The sequence below is a fragment of the Porites lutea genome, chromosome 6 (genome assembly GCF_958299795.1).
Source record: "Porites lutea chromosome 6, jaPorLute2.1, whole genome shotgun sequence".
In the NCBI taxonomy this organism is placed as follows: domain Eukaryota; kingdom Metazoa; phylum Cnidaria; class Anthozoa; order Scleractinia; family Poritidae; genus Porites; species Porites lutea.
This window is the reverse complement of record NC_133206.1, coordinates 12,471,537-12,493,177: the sequence shown is the minus strand read 5'-3', so window position 1 is coordinate 12,493,177 and position 21,641 is coordinate 12,471,537. Positions and strand designations below refer to the sequence as shown.

At 40.7% G+C, this 21,641-nt stretch overlaps 3 protein-coding genes across 3 annotated transcripts; all 3 read right to left on the bottom strand.

Moving 5' to 3' along the window:
- Nucleotides 1–4,737: 4,737 nt before the first annotated feature.
- LOC140941120 (uncharacterized) lies at nt 4,738–13,904 on the bottom strand. Its single transcript, XM_073390085.1, has 4 exons — nt 13,125–13,904; nt 8,249–8,520; nt 7,507–7,800; nt 4,738–6,158 (listed from the first exon to the last, which is right to left on the bottom strand). Exons 1-4 carry the CDS (start codon nt 13,538–13,540, stop codon nt 5,692–5,694), a joined length of 1,449 nt encoding a protein of 482 aa, XP_073246186.1. The 5' UTR covers nt 13,541–13,904; the 3' UTR covers nt 4,738–5,691.
- A 1,794-nt stretch (nt 13,905–15,698) lies between these two features.
- LOC140940908 (uncharacterized) lies at nt 15,699–18,842 on the bottom strand. Its single transcript, XM_073389871.1, has 3 exons — nt 18,656–18,842; nt 16,701–16,961; nt 15,699–15,858 (listed from the first exon to the last, which is right to left on the bottom strand). The coding sequence occupies exons 1-3, from the start codon at nt 18,825–18,827 to the stop codon at nt 15,761–15,763; spliced, it is 531 nt and encodes a 176-aa protein (XP_073245972.1). The 5' UTR covers nt 18,828–18,842; the 3' UTR covers nt 15,699–15,760.
- A 698-nt stretch (nt 18,843–19,540) lies between these two features.
- On the bottom strand, nt 19,541–21,641 carry LOC140941209 (uncharacterized). Its single transcript, XM_073390186.1, has 3 exons — nt 21,379–21,641; nt 20,688–20,972; nt 19,541–20,253 (listed from the first exon to the last, which is right to left on the bottom strand). The coding sequence occupies exons 1-3, from the start codon at nt 21,578–21,580 to the stop codon at nt 20,216–20,218; spliced, it is 525 nt and encodes a 174-aa protein (XP_073246287.1). The 5' UTR covers nt 21,581–21,641; the 3' UTR covers nt 19,541–20,215.

Below are 21,641 nucleotides of genomic sequence, written 5' to 3'. Positions count from 1 at the left end.
AGTCCAAGGCAAAGTAGTAAAAAGAAAAGCTGCTTCTGAAAAGGGAACAAAATGGCGAGTAAAGTTACGCAGAGGTGAAAGTAAATTAGGTAAACTGCATGAGGTTCTTTTATGAGCAAGTTCCGTCGGAGGTAGGGGAGGAATTCTTCTCCATCAAACTCTTATCCCGAGATTTTACAAGGGCCTAACCCCTTAACTTCCTGGAAGAAACTCGTCAGATATTATGAGAAAAATGTTTATTCAGTCAGTGAGACAGGCGACTCGGAAGAAATTTTAAAAAAAGAACGATTGCAAACAGTACTTCCAGTACCAGCTGGATTACTCCAGTTATTTTCATTAGATAGTGAGACCCGTGCTTAGATCATAAGAAGCTTGTCAATGACATGTTGCGTAGCTGTATTTACTTTGCCATTGCCACTGCTTTCAGATAAAAGATCAAAGATTTTTTCGCGCGCTCACCACTCCGCTCAGCATGTGATGTATGATCATAGCTCTGCTCTGAGTGGATAATACTAATAGCACGTGCCAAAACTCCCGCGAAAACTTAACAGTTTCTAAAATCAAAGGGTTGACCCTTTGTATGGGAGATCGCAATGCAGGCTTCAAGACATCGGCTACTAGCACCGGGTCTGAAATTTATCAAACTCAAGCATTTTTCGTGGCAAGCCTCTTGGTGGCATGAAAAGATGTACGACTCTTGAATACAAGAAGTAAAGACAATGATTAAAATCATGGCAGCTTCCCATTATCATTTGGGCATCATGCCAAAATTTCCGTGGAGAAATAAAAGAAACGCTTCGGTCCGCGTGAAAATTTCTGGCCAAAGTGGTCCAATTCCTATTTATATTCACGACCAAGAAACGGGAATGGGTGTGCAGCTCGAACTGTGGAGCCTGAGTGTTTAATGCCGTCCAAATAACATACAAAGTTCAACATCATAACTTAAGAATGGTATACAAACATTCCTAAATAAAGTCACTCAGGCTAAACTATTCAGGTGCGCCGCCTGATACGAAAACCCAAAAACCCAAAGGGAAAAAATTGGGAACGTATTCCACAACCGATGCGATCGCACAACCTCTGGGGGTTAAAGGTAAAAAATCAATTAACAGATGAATAAAGTAAGATATAAAAATAAAAGTTGATAGTTCGAGAGCTGAGATGAATACATTACAACTGTCAAAACCTTATATACCTCACAACAATAGCCTCAATTAACGCCATAGCGGCCAACGTGCGTTCATACCAGTAGGAAAGTATTTACATTCTCTGTCACTGCCACTACGTTTAGCTCCGCCGAATGTAAATACATGTCTTGTGGTGGTCGTTTTGACCAATTTCTCATGATAATTCCACTACTTTTTGCCGGGACTGTTTGGTTTGGCAAGATGGTAAGCACCCCCTGTACTGTGTGCATGAAACAGGGGAAGGATGAACTACAAATGCAAACAAGCATAAGGTCTCCGAGGCCATAAACGCCTGTCGGTATCAATTGAGAAAGCAGAACAAAAGGGTGATGTGAAGTTTATGGTAGAAGAATTGACTATTTTCGAATTCCCCATAATACACTCTGTTTGCCCCCCAAATTCTGCATAAACCATTGTTTTGAAATGCTCCTGGGAGTACTGCATTTTCCCAAGAGCATTTGAAGACAATAACTTATGCAAAATTTGGGGGGCAAACAGAGTGTATTATGGGGGATTCGAAAATAGTCAATGACGCATCAAAAAAAATTCTTAGTCTGCCCATCAGAACCAGGAATAGCCAAGTTTATTCCGTTACGAGAATTGTCACATAATCAGGTGCCTTTAAAATAAGGGGTTTGTGAATGCAATAATCGATACTTACCATTGTCAGTAGACTCAATGAGAAAAAGCATTCCTTCATTATTGAAAGTAACAGACGAGCAGTGTAATGCTACCGCCGGCAACAACAATTGGTAACAGTTGCTGACAAAACTGGTGACCACGCGTTTCATACCACGTGCCGCGATCTGAGAAAGATCCGCTCGCTAACATCACCCCCTTCATTGTTACGAGAGAAAAAAAACAAATACATGACAGAGATATTCGAACGTTTAAGGGTTAGTTTTGAGAACTTTCTTCTCTTGAGAGTCAATCTCACAGAATCGTTTATCTCAGAAGATTTTAACTTTCAGTCCACGATTCAAATACCGTAATCAACGATTATTTAAAACCAACAAATGGAGAATTTCCATCGAGCAATGTGTTATTTTCCATTGTCATAAATTGACTTTAAAAAAACATGGGATACGGCTTTAAGGGGCTCGAAAGCAGTAAAAAGTGGAAAATATGAAAAATCTAGAAACTAAACATAAAGAAAGTACTTTGAGATATGTTAAAGATACCTGTACTGTGAATGAGCGGTGTTCATGGTTGGTTTGACTTCCCCATACAAGAAAAAAAGCAGTGATTTCCTAAATGAAATGAAATAAACAAACTATATTCTGGTGGCATTCAATTCAACACAACCACCAATGTGATGGTATAGTCCATTCTTTGATTTGTTAAAACTCCCGCTGAATAAACCACCCGCAACAGGATCGGTGTCCTGTTCTGGGCCTTTGTTTGATTATCTTGTATCTGACATGCTTACAATACGAAGCTAAGATCAGAGATCTTTACTTCGCTGTCGGCGTTCCGACGCGGTACCCCAGTCGGTTTAACACTATCTGCGTCGTTCTCAGGGTTCCCTCATTTCCTTCCGCCACGCAGAAACAGAGAGGTTATTGGAAATCCACACCAGTCCTTTCCAATCTCGTTCCCAGATTCCGCGTAATCCTTATCCGTAACGTGGACTCTGGGAACAAGTTTGAGTCCGTTTAAGTTTGTTACCGCATACAATTTCACGATTTTACCGCTGTCCACACGAAGACCAAACTTTTTCGTTAGATCCATTTTTTAGTCGGCTTTGAAAGGATGTGCCTTCGGTAACTTTTTTGCTATTGGCTTAACTCATACATTCAGAATTATACCAGAAATTATGGTAGGTCCCTTACAGCATATGAAGCGTGAATGGGTAATTTATTTTTCCCCAATAGTCTTTCAACGTGAAGCGTGAAGGGGAAATTCTACTTTTCCGTGAGGCGCGATGTAAGCTTCTGATTTAGTTTTATTTTTCTGCAAATCTTATCGTGCATGTGAACCTATTTTATTTATTTATTGGTTTATTTAAACGTGACGCATGAATAGACCCAATTTTTACGTGATTCAATTTTGGAAGGGTTTAATGGGACCCTCTCGTAACGGTGTTCTCGATATCGAGTTTCCACCGCATTATCGTGTAGCTAGAACCTAATAGGGGACCATTGATGAATCAGTGAAAGATTCCGGCAATTGTACTTTTTAACAAAAAGTTCAACTCTGCTAGTTAAAACCAGCAGAAAAACTAAACTTCTGCATTCATTTTCCGAAGAACAAAATGCAAACTTGTTACCTTTTTTTGTCTATGCTTGTCGTTTAGCAGGTTTAGGTTAAAAGTTAAGAAAAGGTGCCTTTTTTGAAAAAGAGTCAGGTATTTTCATCTTTCGAGTGAATGATATTTTGACGTCAATATTGTCCGCTCTTCATCCATTTCTCACCTTACCAAACGATGATTTACTGAGCTCGAAAGAGGTTCGCCAATATTGAGGTCAAAATACCATTCACTCGAAAGCTGAAAATACCTGACTTCTTTTTCAAACAAAAGGAACCTTTTCTTAACTTTTATCCTAAACGACAAGCATAGACAAAAAAGGTAACAATTTTGCATTTTGTTCTTCAGAAAATGAATGCAGAAACTAAGTTTTTCTTGGTTTTAACTAGCAGAGTTGACCTTTTTGTAAAAAAGTAGAATTACCGGAATTCTTTCACTGATTTTTTAACTAGCAGAGTTAACCTTTTTGTAAAAAAGTAGAATTGCCGGAATCTTTCACTGATTTTGATAGCCTTCCGATCTTTCAAAGGTACGTTCACGGAATGCTGCTTTAGAATACGTTACCTTCGCGGACGAGTAAAATGTCTAGAAAACTACGTGAAACCTCCTTTCAATATATGTACATTGAAAAGCTGTCGGATATGTTAATTGATTTCAGACTCCAAACACCAGGCGTAGAGAATCATAATGTTTCAGATACACTTGCGCTAGCAATTAATTTTACATTCACCCTCAAATAACTGCTTAGAACGAAAGCTATAGTAACTACGGCTACTTTGACTTTTGACCGTATACGTACGCTGTCTGCTTTTGCTTTTTCACGAAGGTTTTTTTTAATTGAACTGTTATGTCTGTTACCAGAATTATCTTTTTCATCCCTTGCAAAAAAAGGTTAGTTGACTAACAATAGCTTAACCTTTTTTCATTTAATGTTAATTAAGCAAAGAACGCATATCGTTTTAAGAGAATGAGAAAACTCTCATCATTTTAAGATCTTCAAAGCCGTTCTTCCCAGCTTGGCTTCGACACTTGTAAATGTGAGAGTCATAGAAATGTTCGAGTTCTCCATCTATTTACTCGTCCTTTTTCAGTTCGTGTTTTACAGTAAGTTCTTCAGTGGGGTAAAGACCCTATCGTGGTATAAAGATAGTGACACCAAGCTTGAGAGTTTTCCTAATCTCAATGCATTCTTTCTGTCTGTGGGTCTCGTCGGTTTGCTTATCCCATAATTAATGCAGTCGTTCCCAGCCCTGCTCGGTTTGAAACTAGGCTTGTAAGACCAAGAATGGAAATCCTCTCGAAACAAGATAATAACGACACGTTCTTTATTTAACTCCGAGAAAAATCTGATTCAAAACTCTAACTTAAAATGTAACCGGAGCATAATAAAGTAATATATGTAAGGATACATAACGATGGGCTTAAAAAAGGTGGATGGGGCTTATAACCATGCCTTAACCCTTAACCTTAAGATTGAAAATTATCAGAATAGAACAAGTAGAATGTAAAATATTCGAAACAATTATGAACATTTCATTAGTCATTATTATGTATAACACTATTATCTATAACGTCTAGTTTTCCACGCAGACATTTTCAGGGTCTTTAGTAGTATGCGCCCTCCTATTCAATATGGGGAGGAGAGCATGTAACTCTCTCTAAAAACGCGTACGCACGAGGCTTTGGAGCAACCTTTAAGGAATATAAACGTGTTAAAATAATCACGGTGGACAAGGGAAAAATAAACACTCACGCTCGTGCACTATTAGCTCTCTTATTTCCTGCTACAAAACCTGAAAGACAGAGCCAGAGATTAAGAATAAAGTCTAAAGACTTCGCTAAGGCTCGAAGTCACTTACCTTTTCCAGGTCTCTTAACAACGAAAAGGAAAATCAAACTTTGTTACTGCTTACCATATCAGGCTATAGATCTGTGGTTTTCTTTCTTTTTTTTTTCTAAAAAAAGTGATAATCCATACTGCAAAACAGTCAGTCACTTTTTTGCAGCTCAGTTGTAAGGCACGAAACCTAAGAGCGTGCATACTGGCGTGCGAGGAGTGAGCCTGGGGAAGGGCGAGAGAATCTTTCTATTTTTCACTTGCTAATTCCCGACCTTTCGTTTGACGACTACGCGCCTTCGCGGCCAACGCAAAAGAGCGGCTGCTTTGCAGTCTAATGATAATATGCATAAATGATTTAGCTATGTTCTCGCTTTCGAATCCACGGGATAAAAGCGAAAGTACTGAGAGTGTTCTGTTTACATAGTGCACACAACGCACGGGAGCCTTTCAGATTCGACGTATGGTGGACAAGAGAACGTCTCGCAACTCGCATAAAGCCCACGTACATAATCAGCATCTTGTAACAGCCCCCTGGATTGACGATCCACGCAGATCAGGTCCTTGTGGTCCTTCCAGTTAGTCTGCACAGCCAGGTATCCATCATACTCCCGATGCCATCCCCTGTAGCACTCCTTACGAGCAGGCAACATGATCTGAACACTGCGCTTGCGCACTAAGCATAGCACGCATGAAAGGTAAAAGTAGGTTCCGTGGAGTGTGCTCCTAGTTGTATCTTGAGCCAAGACTTCGGAGCTTACCTGGGTCACATTTGCAAGCGGAGTACTGGGATCTACCTGGCCGAAGTACCAGGGTTGGTTTGGTACACATATGAAGGGTGATCCTCCTGTGCGGGACTTTTGGTGACGTGTACCTGCAGCTTGCCCTTTTGAGAACAAAATAATCTCGTTATGCTTTACAGCATTTATTTTTGGGAAATGGAAGTATATTAGCCGATCCATCAACTTTTTCATCCTGTTGGGAATTGTCCGACAATAGAGTGTGTACATATTTCGTAATATATTTTTATCCTTTCGCTTTATTATATTTCTAGACTGCGAGCAGTCTCTTATTTTTCCTTGCATAGTTACCGCAAGAGAAACTCAAGCACGCGAGTTGTAACATAATGTCGCGGTTTGCTATCGCGCTAGCTGAGAACTAGACGGATTTTAGGAGAAAAAGCCGAGTGCAAGCAGTCTATTATATTTCAAGTTGATGACAACGTTGATTGCTAAATAAATAATTAGCTCATGATCTCCGGTAAGTTCAAGGAATAGTCACGAAGTGAACCGTGATAACTGATAAGATGTCTGGGTTTAATACTAAATGTCAATCACTTTATAATAAAATAGGTTAGGTTTCATGTGTATTGTAGGGAAACGAGGGGAGAAGATCACGCTATCTAAACCAAGTTGTTATGCCGAAAATATCTGTGAGTGAGTGAGTTGCAAAAACTGTGACTTTGGGATTCGTTATTATGAATAAAACTACATCAAGTGAATTGTAGTGGATTTTTATGAATACGGGGGCGATTCCCGACAGCCCGTAGCTCATATTGTCCGACAATAAAGTTGCATTAAGTCGCACTAGTACTGGCACTTTATAAAAAATCAAATCCAACTAAATAACTAGAGAAGTTGACCGAGAAGCTTCGCGCTTTGGGAATGCGTCATATCAGGGGCACCCAACGTCAATTTTCGGAAAATATCTGTCCGGAAGACGATTTTAGATCTAAAATTTTGGAAACATTTGTTCATGTTGTAAAATTTCTTGCTTGCGTGCCTCTCCTAGGATTTTCGAACATCTAAAAAATGGTATAATTGCCCATTTTTAACGGATTTTCACCCTAAAAAAGTCGCCTAGAATTTTCGGGAGCCTTTTTTCCGGCTGAAATTTTCGAACTGAGGTAAGTTTTGATCCCTATAATTTTCGGATCACTAGACTTTCAACTAGGAAATCCGAACGACGAAAAATATTTAGGGGATAAAAATCTGCCAATATCTAACGTTTAAATACTAAAATACGTTTAACAATGCTATCTTTAAGTGGTTTTGAACGATATTCTCTTTGGGTGCCCCTGATGCGTACGGAGACTCAAAAAAAGACAGTCAACCTCGTTCTCCAGATTTTGATGGATCGGAAGCAAGACTGCGCGTTGTTTGCAAGTTGCAAGCACGAGATTATTTTCCCGCGCTTTATGGGTTCTAGACTCCCAGAATAAAGTAGTATCTTACCTGAGTAGATTATCTTGGCATCTCCCACGGGACATGCAGTTCTTCCCCACCGGATATACGTAAGACCCCCTGTATCGCCTGTGTTTTGGGTCCCAGCTGAATCGTCGTAAACAGAAGCTTCAAGGCAAGGTTTTTCCAAACGCCGACCCTTTTCCGTGACATAGCAAGTAGTCTCACCAGCTTCTCCTTTGTCTCCCTTGATCCCTACCCTACCGGGGATCCCGGGCTCACCATTCTCCCCCGGTATTCCAGCGACTCCTCTGGTCCCTTTTAATCCGGTTAGTCCTCGGTCACCTAAATAAAAGCAAGACCAAATGAAGAAACTGCTCCGTGTGCTTGTAGAACGCAATACAAGATTGGGCTCGGTTTTTCTGCGAGAAACTTGGCAAGAAGGAAGCGGAGCGGCGCGGGGGAGCGGGGCGGGGGGGGCGGAAGTCGAATCTCATGCTCTAATCTTGCGCGGTTCACCGTCCTGTAGCTTTTTACTATCGCTATTTCTTGCGAGTGGAGAACTTGCCCACAGGGAGGTTAACAAAATAATGGTAGTGGTAAAGCGTCATAATTATTTCATACGTGGATTTATTTGTGGCTCTCTACCGGCGATTCAGAGCTATAAACCACGAAAAAAAAAGAAGAGAAAAAGGCGAGAGAATATTGCTTGAGATAGTTCAATCACAGATTTTACAGAGAATTTAATTTAGTTCAAAAGATTAAAAATTAATGTACAGATTTAACAAACAACCTTTTTGGCCTGGTTCTCCTTTTTCTCCTTTAAAACCTTTTTGTCCTTGTAGACCGGGAAGACCATTGACACCAGGGGGGCCAGCTGAACCCGGCGATCCGGGGTGACCATCTTTACCCTGCGGTCCGTCTCTACCCGGGTGGCCCATAGGACCATCCATTCCCGGTCTTCCATCGGAGCCATCTCGACCCTGTATTCCTGGAGAGCCAGGAGGACCACGAGGGGGAACCTGGGTTATTTTCTTGGTGTACTGCTCCTGTAAATATTGAGTCCTGCAAGAAACACGACGAAAAAATGCACATAATGACGAGGTTCTAATAGTCCAGTTTCGAATTAAAAATTACCGCTGAATATAAACATTAATGACACACTTATACAGGGTTAGCCTCGACGTAAAGTAAAATATTCAGAAATTCTGGCAAGTAAGCGTTTGAAGTTTGAATATACACAATAGACAGAGTAATAAACAGGTCTTTTTCTCGTTGGAATTTGTGAATATATTGTTTCAGATTGAGGCTAAGGCTGCAAAAAATGCGTCTTCACTTCTTTAGTTCAGCGGTCATAGCGAACTCACCCACTTGAAAACAGTAGCTTTTTAGTCAAGCCCGTGATTCTTGTTCCGCAGACCCAGACCCCAGTTGTTTAAGAGTTCAGGGATGTACTAGTACTATCCAGGGGCACCCAAAGTCAATTTTCGGAAAACATCTCATTGCCAGAAATCGTGGACATTTCGCGCCCGTGATTAATTGTCAGCGGAATCTCATTTCCAAAATGGCGGACAATAACGATCGTAGTCAGGGAAAGCGTATCTCCTGCGATTTTTTAAATAATTTCAGCTCTGTGGATCTGTTTTACGAAGAAAAAAGCTGGAATCAAACACCTTGCAAGAAAATGTTAGGTTTATACTCGGCCGAGCGGCTGATAGCAACAAAACAGTACGCGGGTGTACCTTTCGTGACATTTTCGTGACAATTTTGTTTTAAAACCAAGCCTGGTAAGCTAATCGAGGATTTTTAAACGCCTGGAACCTAGTTTATATCCCGTGAAGCATCTCTGGAGTTGTAGCAACAAACAAAATGGCGGTTCGGTGAGGTTTGGAGTTGTGAAGCTTTGTCCGACCGAAATGTGTCATTCGCAACTATGGCGTCCATTACTGGACTACAGATGGAAAACTGAGGGAAATAACGCGCCTTTGGAAGTATTTTCCAGTACAAATATCGTCCTTTTAACGACTGTTTTGAAAACATCTTCCATCGCAGAAGTGATATCGAGTCGTGCAAAATTACTTCAGTGAAGGGTTTATCCTCTAATCGACGAGTATTTCGCATGACTTCGGCAAGATTTTAAGACAATGTATGGAGAAATGGAGCGTAAAACGAGCGATAAAAGTGGCCACTTCAGGAAGTAAGTAAACCTACTTCTAATTAGCTATTTTTAACCCAGACGCGAAGGTTACACAGCAATTAACATGTTTCGAGTCGTGCACCGAACACCCGTGAGCTCGTAATCGATATATTTGAAAAAGTTTCCTTATCTCCATACATTTTCTTATACGAATTCGCAGCCATTGTGGCCTTAGTGCGCACGCGCAACCGCCATCTTGTCCCTAATTTCTGGCAATGGTTCTGAAGACGATTTGAGATCTAGAATTTTCGGAACATTTGTTGTAACATTTCTTGCTTGCTTGCCTCTCCTAGGATTTTCGAACATCTAAAAAATGGTATAATTACCCATTTTTAACGGATTTTTGCCCTGAAAAGGTCACCTAGAACTTTCTGGAGCCTTTTTTCTGGCTGAAATTTTCGAAAAGGTAAGTTTTGATCCCCATAATTTTCGGATCACGAGACTCTCAGCTAGGAAATCCGAACGGTTTAAATACTAATATACTTTTAACAATGCTATGTTTAAGTGGTTTTGACCTACCACTTAAACTATATTCTCGTTGGGTGCACCTGACTATCCACTGAATAGTTACTACCCAGTAGATAAGGAAGTGTTATGGAAACCAATGGAGTTATCCAATGAATAGTGATTTATCCATCAGATAGGCACCCTTTGAACAACAGGGTTCTGTCCGTTAGTAATTGAGGCAGCTCTACGGTAGTCACGAACGGAAGATTTATTCTTGCGGTCATTACAGCTCGAAGTTTATCAGTAGAAAACCACGTGTAATTTAACTTTGATATGCGTTTCTTCACTGTTTCTTTGCTAAAATTCAAATCGACTGCTGCACATACTCAACTTCCTGGGATCAACAACTTATGGCAGGGGACATTCAAAGCCAGTCATGTTTATGACGTTTCCTGGTCAAATGCCCAAACCTTATTATACCGTTTTAAGGTGTTTCGATACAGTTTATCGGAGTCCATACCGATGTTTTTCAATATCCTTAAAAGTGATTTTGTCCTTGTCCCATCGCAAAAAACCTCTCACCAGTGATTGACTATGAATCGAAGTTTGTCAAAATGCAGTTTTTAGTAAAATTGATATCACTATGACAACAATAAACAAAAAACTTCAAACTCGATAAAATCCAAATTTTGCACGATCTAGACCTGCTACTGAAAATCCGACACCAGGTACTTATAGTGTGGTGGTTAGCAAATAACCTCCGTGAGAAGTAAAAAATTCTGTATGTTTGAATTCAAATAAAACGTAAAACTAAATATATTTCAAACCTTACATTTTCAATAGCCGTGATAAATTGGTTCATGAAAAAGTTCTAAAAGACTCAAATAAATCTTAAGTAGCGGCAGAAGACTGCTCAACATTCGATGCTAGGAAATTTTAGTGCATTAACTTTCTTGCGATCGTGAAAACTATCCTGTTTCCTCACCATCTGTGTAAGTGCAACTTTACTCTAAGTTTTGACTTTTAGCGCTTTTCTGAAATCACTAGAACGACTCAGGACAGAATTCTTTTTAAATCTCATCACACAATCTTCATGATGTATATAACAAACTGAAACTTTCATTAAGATTGATTTACTATAACACCTTGAAATTTCAAGACGAACTAGCCCAAAACCGGCCAAAAATCCGCGTTACAAAATTCACTGTTTTGGCGTTATGCTAATTTTTCCAAATTAATACCCACCATACATACCTCTATGGGTAGTACATTTCAATGTGAATGTTGTCAATGTTTCACATTCAAAATAATTATGCAATAAAACTCATACTAAAATGTAGGATGGGCATCAATTTGGAAAAATTAGCATCACGCCAAAACCGAGAGTGAATGTTGTAACGAGGATTTTTAGCCGGTTCGTAGGCTAGATTTCTCTTAAAAATTCAAGATGTTGCGGTGAATCAATCTTAATAAAAGTTTCAGACATTGTTATCAGGGGCACCCAACGAGAATATAGTTCAAAACCACTTAAACATAGCATTGTTAAACGTATTTTAGTATATAAACGGTAGATATAGGCATATTTTTATCCCCTAAAAATTTTTCATCTGTTCGGATTTCCTAGCTGAAAGTGTAGTGATCCGAAAATTATAGGGATCAAAACTTACCTTTTCGAAAATTTCAGCCAGAAAAAAGGCTCCCGAAAATTCTAGGTGACCTTTTTAGGGCAAAAATCCGTTAAAAATAGGCAATTCAGACCATTTTTTTGATGTTCGAAAATCCTAGGAGAGGCAGGCAAGCAAGAAATGTTACAACAAATGTTCCGAAAATTCTAGATCTTAAATCGTCTTCCCAACAGATATTCTTCCGAAAATTGTCGTTGGGTGCCCCTGTGTTATGTACATCATGAAGAATATGTGATGAGATTTAAAAACATTTCTGTCAAGCCGTTGATAAAGAAAAGCGCTGAAAGTGAAAATTTAGGATAAAGTTGCACTTAGATGGTGAGAAAACAGGTTAGTTTTCAATTGTCACCCTGGCGAAAATGCAAATTGTTGGTAAGCGCAACGTAGCCTGATTTGAAGGGGAAATTATAAAGCTTTTTTCGAGCCGATCTCCCAGAGAGGAAGACGAGGTTTCCTGCTTGAGTTAAAGCTGAAAAAATTTGTAGCGGATTCGAATTTCGGCGAAAACAGCATTCTTGTTGCGACTGGTCCAGGACCCTGCCAGATCGAATGACCAGGCTGCCTTGACTTCGTCTTATGAAGGGAGTAACAGTAGTTATGCAATAAAGCCAAAAAAAAAAAAAAGGTAAGACGAGGAACAGACACCAAAATAAAGTGGAATACATCACGGTTAAGTCTTTTGTATTCATTTCATTGAAGGAAAAGTTTAGAATTAACGTTATTTAGCCCACGCAGTTCTCAGTTCTCATACCAAGTCTCTTATTTTCAAGGTCGCCTGTAACGCGACACCGACACGCAACACCAGTGCGTCCAGCACAAAAGTCACGCATCACCAATAACATGTAATCGGATTACATTACACCCTTTCCTCAAAACGTAAGTTTCGGCCACCTGTGGCTTACCATACTCTTGCTGGCCGGAGAGTTGTTATTCCATGAAAGGGTGGAAGAGATTTTTGCACGGAATTTCAGACTTAAAAGTGAAACATACCAAAAAACAAAAATAGATACCCATTTATAAGTGAGTTAGGTGGCTCATATTCCCTGCATGGAGGAATGGGGTTTTGCTATCACGCAGTAGGCTTGACACTGGGCTTGGAGTTATTTGATGATTTTACTATATTTCGGGCAAGACATACGGCATGTAAGTCAAAAAAATCCAATTAAAGATGTGGACTCAAACTAAGATCCAGTAACTGAGAAACAAGGATTACTCGCTTTGTGCTCTTTGTTGCTAAAAATATGTGTTCAGGACGATAATTGTATTAAAAATGGTATGACAAACTCACAGGCGGTATGTTATCGTCGGACATCACAAAAAAAAGTATGGTTCACGCTTACCTTCCCTCCACTACGATCATTTGCTGCTGTAGCCGCAAAATAGCGTTGTGCAAATATCCTCCCCAAGCCGTGTTGGTATTTGTCTGTGTAGCCTTGTTCTGTGTGGCTCGTCGTTTCCTAGCATGCTTTTCCTCCAGTGGTTGTTTCACTGTTTTGCTAGTCTCTTTACGGGTCTTTTTAGCTGCGATATCCTTTGGTGGACCTCTCGCCCGTTTTACTTTACCTGTCGCATTACGCAAGTCCTGTGGAATCGAATGGGGCTGTTCGCGTGCATTTCGAGGACAGCTACATTGAGCATTCGGCCCAGAGAGGAAGAATACTTGCAAGAGACAAACTATTGATATACTGATGGCTGTAAAACTAAGGGCCAACGCAACACCGCCGAATGTTCCTCTGTCTTTATCCGAGCCAGCCATCTCTTAGTGTGTTAACCGATCTACAACAAGATCGATCTTGCTCTTGGCCTACACTTACTCTAAGAGGAAATGGGCATCTGGAAGCCAGGTTTGTTTTCAGTTGAAACAAAGCAACCTTTCACATCATTGAAACCTAATGCGCCACGGGTCAAAACTACCCCTGCAGAGATCTTAATCTCAACTCAAGTCATCACTATTTGTCAAACTTTTTCGTTGGGCTTCCGTCTGCCGTTATCTTCGGTATAGACGTATCCCTGACAAAGACATTCACATGAATGTCGTGATAGGTAGCGAAAGCCAAGTGTGCCCGAACTGAAAGATCGTAGGAAATGGTTAAATGTATCTGTCAACCTAACACTTATAGTTTCTCGTTTGTCAGCGTTTGTGTACATGTTAGGCATGTTCAGAGGATCAGTAACGATGCTCGGAAAATCTCCGAAAGGCCTGTCACGTCAACAAGGACAACAAGGTACAGGCATGCAGGCTGCCATTTTGAGAGAAGGACCTAGGGAATTTGACGCGTAAGGCTCTCAGGCATGGCGGACGGAAATTTGAACGTGCCTGGCTAAAATGCGTGGCTCAAGACTTCCCTTGGAAGCGATTATTGGCTCGCGCGCCCTGGGGGAGAGGGCGGGGTGCACTGGAAGAGGGAATTGGGACTTAAAGTGTAGTGTACGCCTACCCATACAGGTATTTTTTTAGATGTGGGTGAAGAAACAAACAATAACTCAACTTATAGCAATTAAAAATTACTGGGGCTCTTAATTGGCTAACTGTTTTAGAAGGGTTTAGGGGTCAATGGTTTTTTTACCTGTTTTTCAAAAACCCTTTGAGGGGCCAAGTAAAGAGTGAGCCACCCGATCCCAGACTGGTCTTTTATAAAGGTTCCTAATTTCCGACGGAGACTCCCAAATAAAAGCCTTGTCCTATCGCTTAGGTTGTGCGTAAAGAAATATTTATATATAAAAAGAAAACACCGTCATCAATACTGTGTTGAAGTGTAGTCTCCTTTAATTTAGGGGTCAAGCAGTAACTAAAGCCTTGGCTAGTCACGCCCAGATTGGGTTCCTTTGGAGGTTTTTAAAATTTTAATCATCCGTCTAGCTTCCTCGTCACTTTTATATGGAAGTCTTCTCCCAAGGTCTTAATCCCAATTCAGGTGTGATCAGTCAGTTGTTTGTTTGACCAACCCCACCTCTCTCATAAAGGATCGAGATCTCACGGGGGGCTTGTCAAGTAACGCAAATGACGACTCCATAGTAGACTACATGATTAAACTCCGTTGAAAAACCACCTCGGGACCGCGCGTCGTCAGTGTTCTTCCTTTTTTAAAAAAATATCGAGAGAGAGCGTGCAAGGTGCGGTGGGTGAAAACATTTTCAATAGAGGAACAACGACAACAATTTCGATCGATCGCTCACTACAAAACCATAAATCCATCCAAAAAGACAACGACGATGATAACAGACGCATGAATTACTGCTTTGAATGAATGGTGAAAGATTAGGATGCTGCTCGGGCAAACTTTGTAAACTTTGTAACTTTATTTGATTTACCACAAAATACAAATAACGATAAAACAAGACAGTTACACAAAAGCAAATGAAAGTGGCGAGGAAGCCTAAAAAGAAACCATGAGGCTTATAGACATTGGGCTCCCTCAGAGTAAAAATAAAGTTAACGGTAACAGTCGGGCGTTACAACGAAAGTTAAAACAAAAAGAATTGTGATGTCGGGACCTGAAAAAGTGTCAGTAAGCCCGTAATACAGTTAACTCCCTTTATAGCGGACACCGTAGGGACCTCGAATTAGTGTTCTCATTAGCGAGAGTGTGTAATAGCGGGACTTTATTTCAGTCAAACGTCTGTAATCTGTTTTCGCCGGGGATTTAGTTGCTGTCCGTTATACCGCGGTGTCCGATATAGCGAGATGTCCGCAAGGGGAGAGTTAACAGTATTCATTGACTGGCTCGAGAAGACATGTTATTAAAAGTTCTGAATTTTTTCTCGGGGGGGGGGGGGGAGCTCTCTTCCTTGGTTTTTTTAAAGGTCTTAAAAAAGCCTAGAATCCGGTAATTTGACGTACAATACGCCTATCGGGTGACACCAAACTTCAAAAAACTCAAAACACCTTTTGAGCAAGCTGAAATCTCTTTATTGTCAATTTTTTTCTGATATTCTACCACAAAAAGTCTGATTCTGCTATCCGCCAGGAGTATCATCAGGTTACTGGCATGTCTGTATTCTCAGCTCTAACAGGATTTGCAGCCACTACTAATGGCGATGCTGTCGAACTTGGCTGCGTCTCCTGTTGTGGTGCTATGGGATGGAATTGATGCAAATTAGGTTAACATCTAAATTATGCCCCTTTCACACCGGCCAAATAAGGATTTTAAAAAAATAAAAAACAGTAACGAAAAACAAGAACACAGGCTTTTACACAGGATTTAAACTAACTTTAACACAACCTCGACCCCATGGCCTTAGGGCCAGCCTCGTTCTAAGGGTTTTCTCCCTCCACATCCCTACGGAGCGAGAAAAGCCCTGGGAGGACGAGGCTGACTTAAACCTGTTACGTTATTGCAATAAAATTTACAACCGACAAAGTGAAGTAATCAGCTCTCATAAAGAAAACAAATTTAAACCGTGTCTAACTAAAAAATTGTTTTTTAAATATTTTTGAGCTTTGGTGTGAGGAACGGACCGGACCTTACATGTGGCGGGTGTAAATGTGGGAGAATTCAAGACTTCCCACCCCACCTCCTCCACTCTTTCCCGTAATGCCCCCCTTCCCCTCCTTTTTATACGCCTATGTTTGATGTTTACGAGAACTAAGCTGAGATCATCAAGAAAATACACTTTTTATACGCATATCCGCATAAATAGTACAAGCTCTGTGATTGGCTATTTACATGTGAGCGGGACCTTTCGAAATTCACGGCACACAGTCTCCTTCACGTCCTGCCACCCCGGGAGAGATAATATCCGTATATATCTTACTAGTCTCGTTTCAGTTAATCAGTAGTGGAGAGGGACAAGAAGTAGACAGTTATGGAACCGTGTTTTCTTCCCGTTCCGTTACTAATTGACTTAGCAAAACAACATAAAGATGCCTGACTGCATTTACACTTCCTTGTAGGGTTAGTTAGACAGTTACTTACGTTTAGGAGATTCTCTTGAACGACGACGGTTCCTAAAATCCACACAGCGTTTAAACATATGCAGCAGAAACCCGCCTGCGATTAAACCCAAGGAAAATGCAACTACAACTGCTGCCAGGGTTTCTTTCGTCAAAAAGCGCGATTTGTGCTCGGAAGGAGCCGAGCTTTCTTCATCCAATGCTGTCGTAATTGGCCATGGGCGATTGCTAGACTGAACTAAAGTCATCATCGTTTGATCGTATTGAGCACTGGCTTGAGTCACTATTTGGAGAGAAAATAAAAAAAATGCACGCAGTTGGAGTACGTTCATTCCTATCGTATTTATCTATCGTGACACAAACAGTGGCGTTATTTTGCGTTGGATTTTTTTCGGTGTGAAAGAGTCAGGGCGGAAGGGGAAGCGGAGCGGGTGCGGAAACTGCTGAGGAGAGCATTTTTGTCAAGCTGTCCTGATCCTGTCTGATGATTGCCTGACAATGACATAAAGTTCCTTTCTGCCAGAGTTAAGAGTACCTTTAAAATAAACTTTGGATGTCTTCATCCAGTGCAACTGGCTATACTCCTTGCCCCGTTTTTCTAAAGTTTGAATGGCTATCAGCTGACATAACAAATTACGAAAGGACAATAAGTCCAAACTACGAAATAGTCACTGATTCGCATTGCCTTTCATTGACGTATAAATTCTTTTTGGGGTTTTCAATTTAAAAAAATATAACTGTGCGATAGAGTTCATGGAGGAATGCTCAAATGTCATATGATATTTGGAAAGTGCCCCGCAATGAACCGCAAGCACAAGTTCGAAATGCCGTCACTCGATCCGGTACTTTTCCCTCGAAATTTATTGCATACCATGCACAACAGACGCCCCGAAACAGTGTCAATAAACATTGACTGAAAACTAGCAAACTTACACTTTCTCCTGCAAAAATAAAGTTAGAGAATTGACATATTTGCGTCACTGGAAAGTGACATAAACTAAGACGGTCCTGATCCTTCGACTTCTATTAATAGTAAGCTACGAAAACAGTTCCAGCAGTTCAATAATTTGTTTCTAGTTGGGAAGGCTTGAATAAGACTTACCGAGGACCGAGAAAGATGTTTTTTCAGTCAGTGACACGAGCTCGTAAGAAAAAATTCCGCGTACTCCTTAAAGTGTCACTGACTTAAAAAAAAAAAAAAAAAAAGTCTTTTTCATCTATTCCCGAGGCTCAAAATTCACCATCTCATCTTTATCAAAGTGCTAAGAGTTCCAAAAATATATCTTATTTGATCACACTCCAGTAGCAAACAATTAGGGTCTCTCTTAACAGCAACACAGGATACAAGAACTGTCCGGAGGGGGATGAATAGGGGTATGCAAATCCGCCGATCCGTGGTTTATCAACCAAATCCGCCGTTGAATTTTCGTCCTGAATCCGAAATCCGGGAAAAAATATTTGTATTACACGCAAAGTCCAAAATCCGGGCCCAAAAAATAGATGAATCCGCATTCCGCTGCAGTTGCAGGATTCGGAAATCCGTTAAAATCTTGCTTTGAATCCGAAATCCGGGCACAATATTTTCAAAATCCGCCGATCCGTTCGCCTATTCACCCCCCTCTGTCCGACTCTTTCTCTCCTCATCCAACGACCCAAAGTACAGCCTGCGTAGCAAGCGTTTCTGTACGGTTTAGGAGAAGAACGAGGAACGAGAGTCAAAGACCGCGAGAAAAGTGGCGCAAGTAAGGCTCTCGTTTCATTTCTCGCGCGGTCAAAACCGAACGGAAACGCTTGCTACGCAGGCTACCCAAAGTAAAATAATAGGACTGCCTTTGGATTGTATAAAATGGCCCTAGACTAATCCGTGGAGAAAATGTACGTCATGACTTGCTTAACTGACGCTGAAAATTTTACCAGGTAGAAAAAAAACTAAGTCAATAGAGTAATATTGATGCTAGTAAATACACTCTCACTTACTGGGACAACATGTCCTGCAGTTCTTGTAGTGGGACTGTGTGAGACAGACGCTGCAGTCGATGTAGGTGAAAATGCTGTCTTCATACAGCTTTCCATCCTTACACGGAGGTGGGCGAGCATCGCAGTTCGGTAATATCCAGAAAAGCATAAAGCACATCAATGAAAAATTCATGATTTCTGAGGACTGGAAATTTCTAGTAATAGCTTGTAACTCACCAAAAGGAGTTGTTGACTAAGCATAAATAAGCAATGTGCGAAGGGGAGTCCCCTGACGTCACATTAAACATGGCCAATCACGGTATGCCTTCTACCCTGCGCGGCGGCCGCGGGTGGCTGGCGGGATTTATTGCGTGAGATTGCATCATTAATTCCTGCGGGGTTTTCCCGGGCCTGGGGGCGCTGCCTCGACGCGTGGCAGTTCTGCCGCCGAGTCCCGAACTCGTCAGTTTCGCGTGTGCGTAAACCATAAGTTGACATTTATGTCGAAAGTTGGAGCGTGAATGGACTCGCTTTATCTCGGAAATATTTGATTCCAGTAGGAAATGCTGTTGGATGGGAGAATTTACAAGACATACGTCATTGCTCGGTCTTGAACGCCTGAACCGAACCGGAAGTCAGGTTCAAACTGAGGGCAAGTAACAAACTTTTATTTGTGTGAGAAAACCGTCATTTGCAGCTTGGACATTTTCCAGTGGAATGTGCTAAGAAGGCGCATTTACTTTCCAACCGAGAAAATCTTTATTTTTTGGTAAATGACGAAAATGGTGGACAACCATAACTTCTAAGTCTGTGGAGGGAAAACTTTGGAGTCGTCTGTTTGAATAAATCGTTCAACACTTCTGTTTGATTATTTATTTCTTTTTAGGGAGTTGGGAGTTGATAATTCGAACTGCTCCTTTAACAGGGTTAACTAAATTGGTAATAGAGTGTAATTCAATGTTAAAACAAACCATATTATTATTGTCCGATACAACTGGATCCTCTATTCGCGCTTCTGATGTACAGTATACTGGAGAACATTAGACAGAGGTGATTCAGCTCTTTTGCGAATAACACCTCTGTAATGGCCAAACATCATTACCTGATGGTCACTCTGATAAAAAAGGAATGAGGTTAAAGAAAGGTTCTTTCGCCGTATAAATGTAGTAAGTTGCGAAAAAAGCAGCTGTTATTGGTAAAACTCCATTTAATTTGTGTCAACCTAGTGATTTTTAATTTTTTCTACTGTTGATACCTACATACCATTTTATAAGTTTTTATATTATACAGTTTCGCAAACAGGATAGAACCCTGGAATAGAAACACTCTACCGAGGTTTTATAGAGAAATTGCTTCCTTTACTTTCTTGGCTAAAGTTTCTGAACTGACTTGATCTTCGAACGTTTTCTACCCGGCTGTCAAATTTTGGGAACACACACTGAGAAAATGATTAAATGAATGACTCATTACTCCATGGGATTAATGGTTCAATTAAAAGGTCAAAATATCAGCTAGTTGGTGTTTCTGTGGCGTCCCAAACATAATTCCTCATCACCACCAAATAACCACCGCAATTTGCTGTCAAACTTGGCTTTGTCTCCCTGGTGATTCTTTGACCTCTGAAGGGAGGAAAAATTGATAACAAGAAAGAAAATCACATTGTATTCTGATTACACTGTATCAGTTGCGATAAAGCTTGCATAGGAGGTATATTAAAAGGATGGTAGCCGCAGTGTTGTTCCGCCTTCTTTTTGCTTACGCTAGCATCGATCCCAGGCAGACGGGGTGGAACGAGTGACGAACCCCTAAGAACGTCTATGTAGGAGGCTACTCTTACGCTTAGTATTGTATATGCCAAGGTCACGGTAGTAACATGAACAGACAAAACACTTGAAGCTTCAACAGAAAATGTCAAAAAGAAATAAAAAGAGTTGATTGGCTCTCGTTTTCGAGCGAAACTCGGCACGTCACAGTCAGGTTAGGATGGAAAACGTCAGCAGAAACGCACACACACACGCGCTCTACTTCAAAATGTAATAAGAAGTACACTTACTTTCAAGCGATAGTTGGGGTAAAAGCTTCTCTGTTGTCACGCAGAACTTGATCACATGCTCTAGAGCGAATGTACTTCGGCTTACCAGCACCAGCGTCCAGACAGAGACTGAAACTGACAAGAAGCTGAGCAAAAATGTCATGGCAATGAGTATGTCTTCCTTCCAAAACACTTCACTCTGAAGAAAGAAACGTCCCTCGACCTTAACGGACTCACTGAGATGACTGCTGGGTCCTGATGAAAGCTGGGCTGTTTTTGAAAAGTGGGCACTTGTTGGATTCGTCGCTGTTTAAGGAAAAATTAAAATTTTAGCTGTTAGAGTGGATTGATTCTCTTCCGATCATTGTTACCCTTGGTACACAACTGAAGATCATTCGAATCACATTCTGATGGAGGGTGTCAAATTTTCTTTGTAACAAAAACATAACAGCATAACTTCACAAGATATTTCGAAAAAAAAGTGCTTTGCTAGCGTTTCTAACCCTCTGGCTTATATACTGCATAAGACAGTAACTGGAACGCTCCGTGAGAGTCCGCTGGAAATGTGCCGTTCACAAGTAATTCAACTTATATATTGGTTTGAATTACCACACTTTAGGATTTCGTTCCCAAACCCAGGCGTTACACTAGGCATACAACAGATAAAGGAAGAAGGGACCCTCATGAAAATACTAACAAGCGAATTACTCACTTGCACAGCACTTAGCGTAGTTTTTGTAGTGGGATGAGTGCTTCATGACTTCACTGCAGCTTAAATAGGTAAATACATTCTCTTCATAAAACTTTCCATCCATGCACAGAGGTCGACGTGTAGGTGGACGTGAGACACATTTTTGTAGTAATGTCAAGCTGAGAACAAGTACAACAAACGGATAGCTCGGGATTGAATTCATGCTTTCTGAAAACGTCACAAGTAATTTCCCGGAATAACCTCTAATGCCAAATAATAAACTT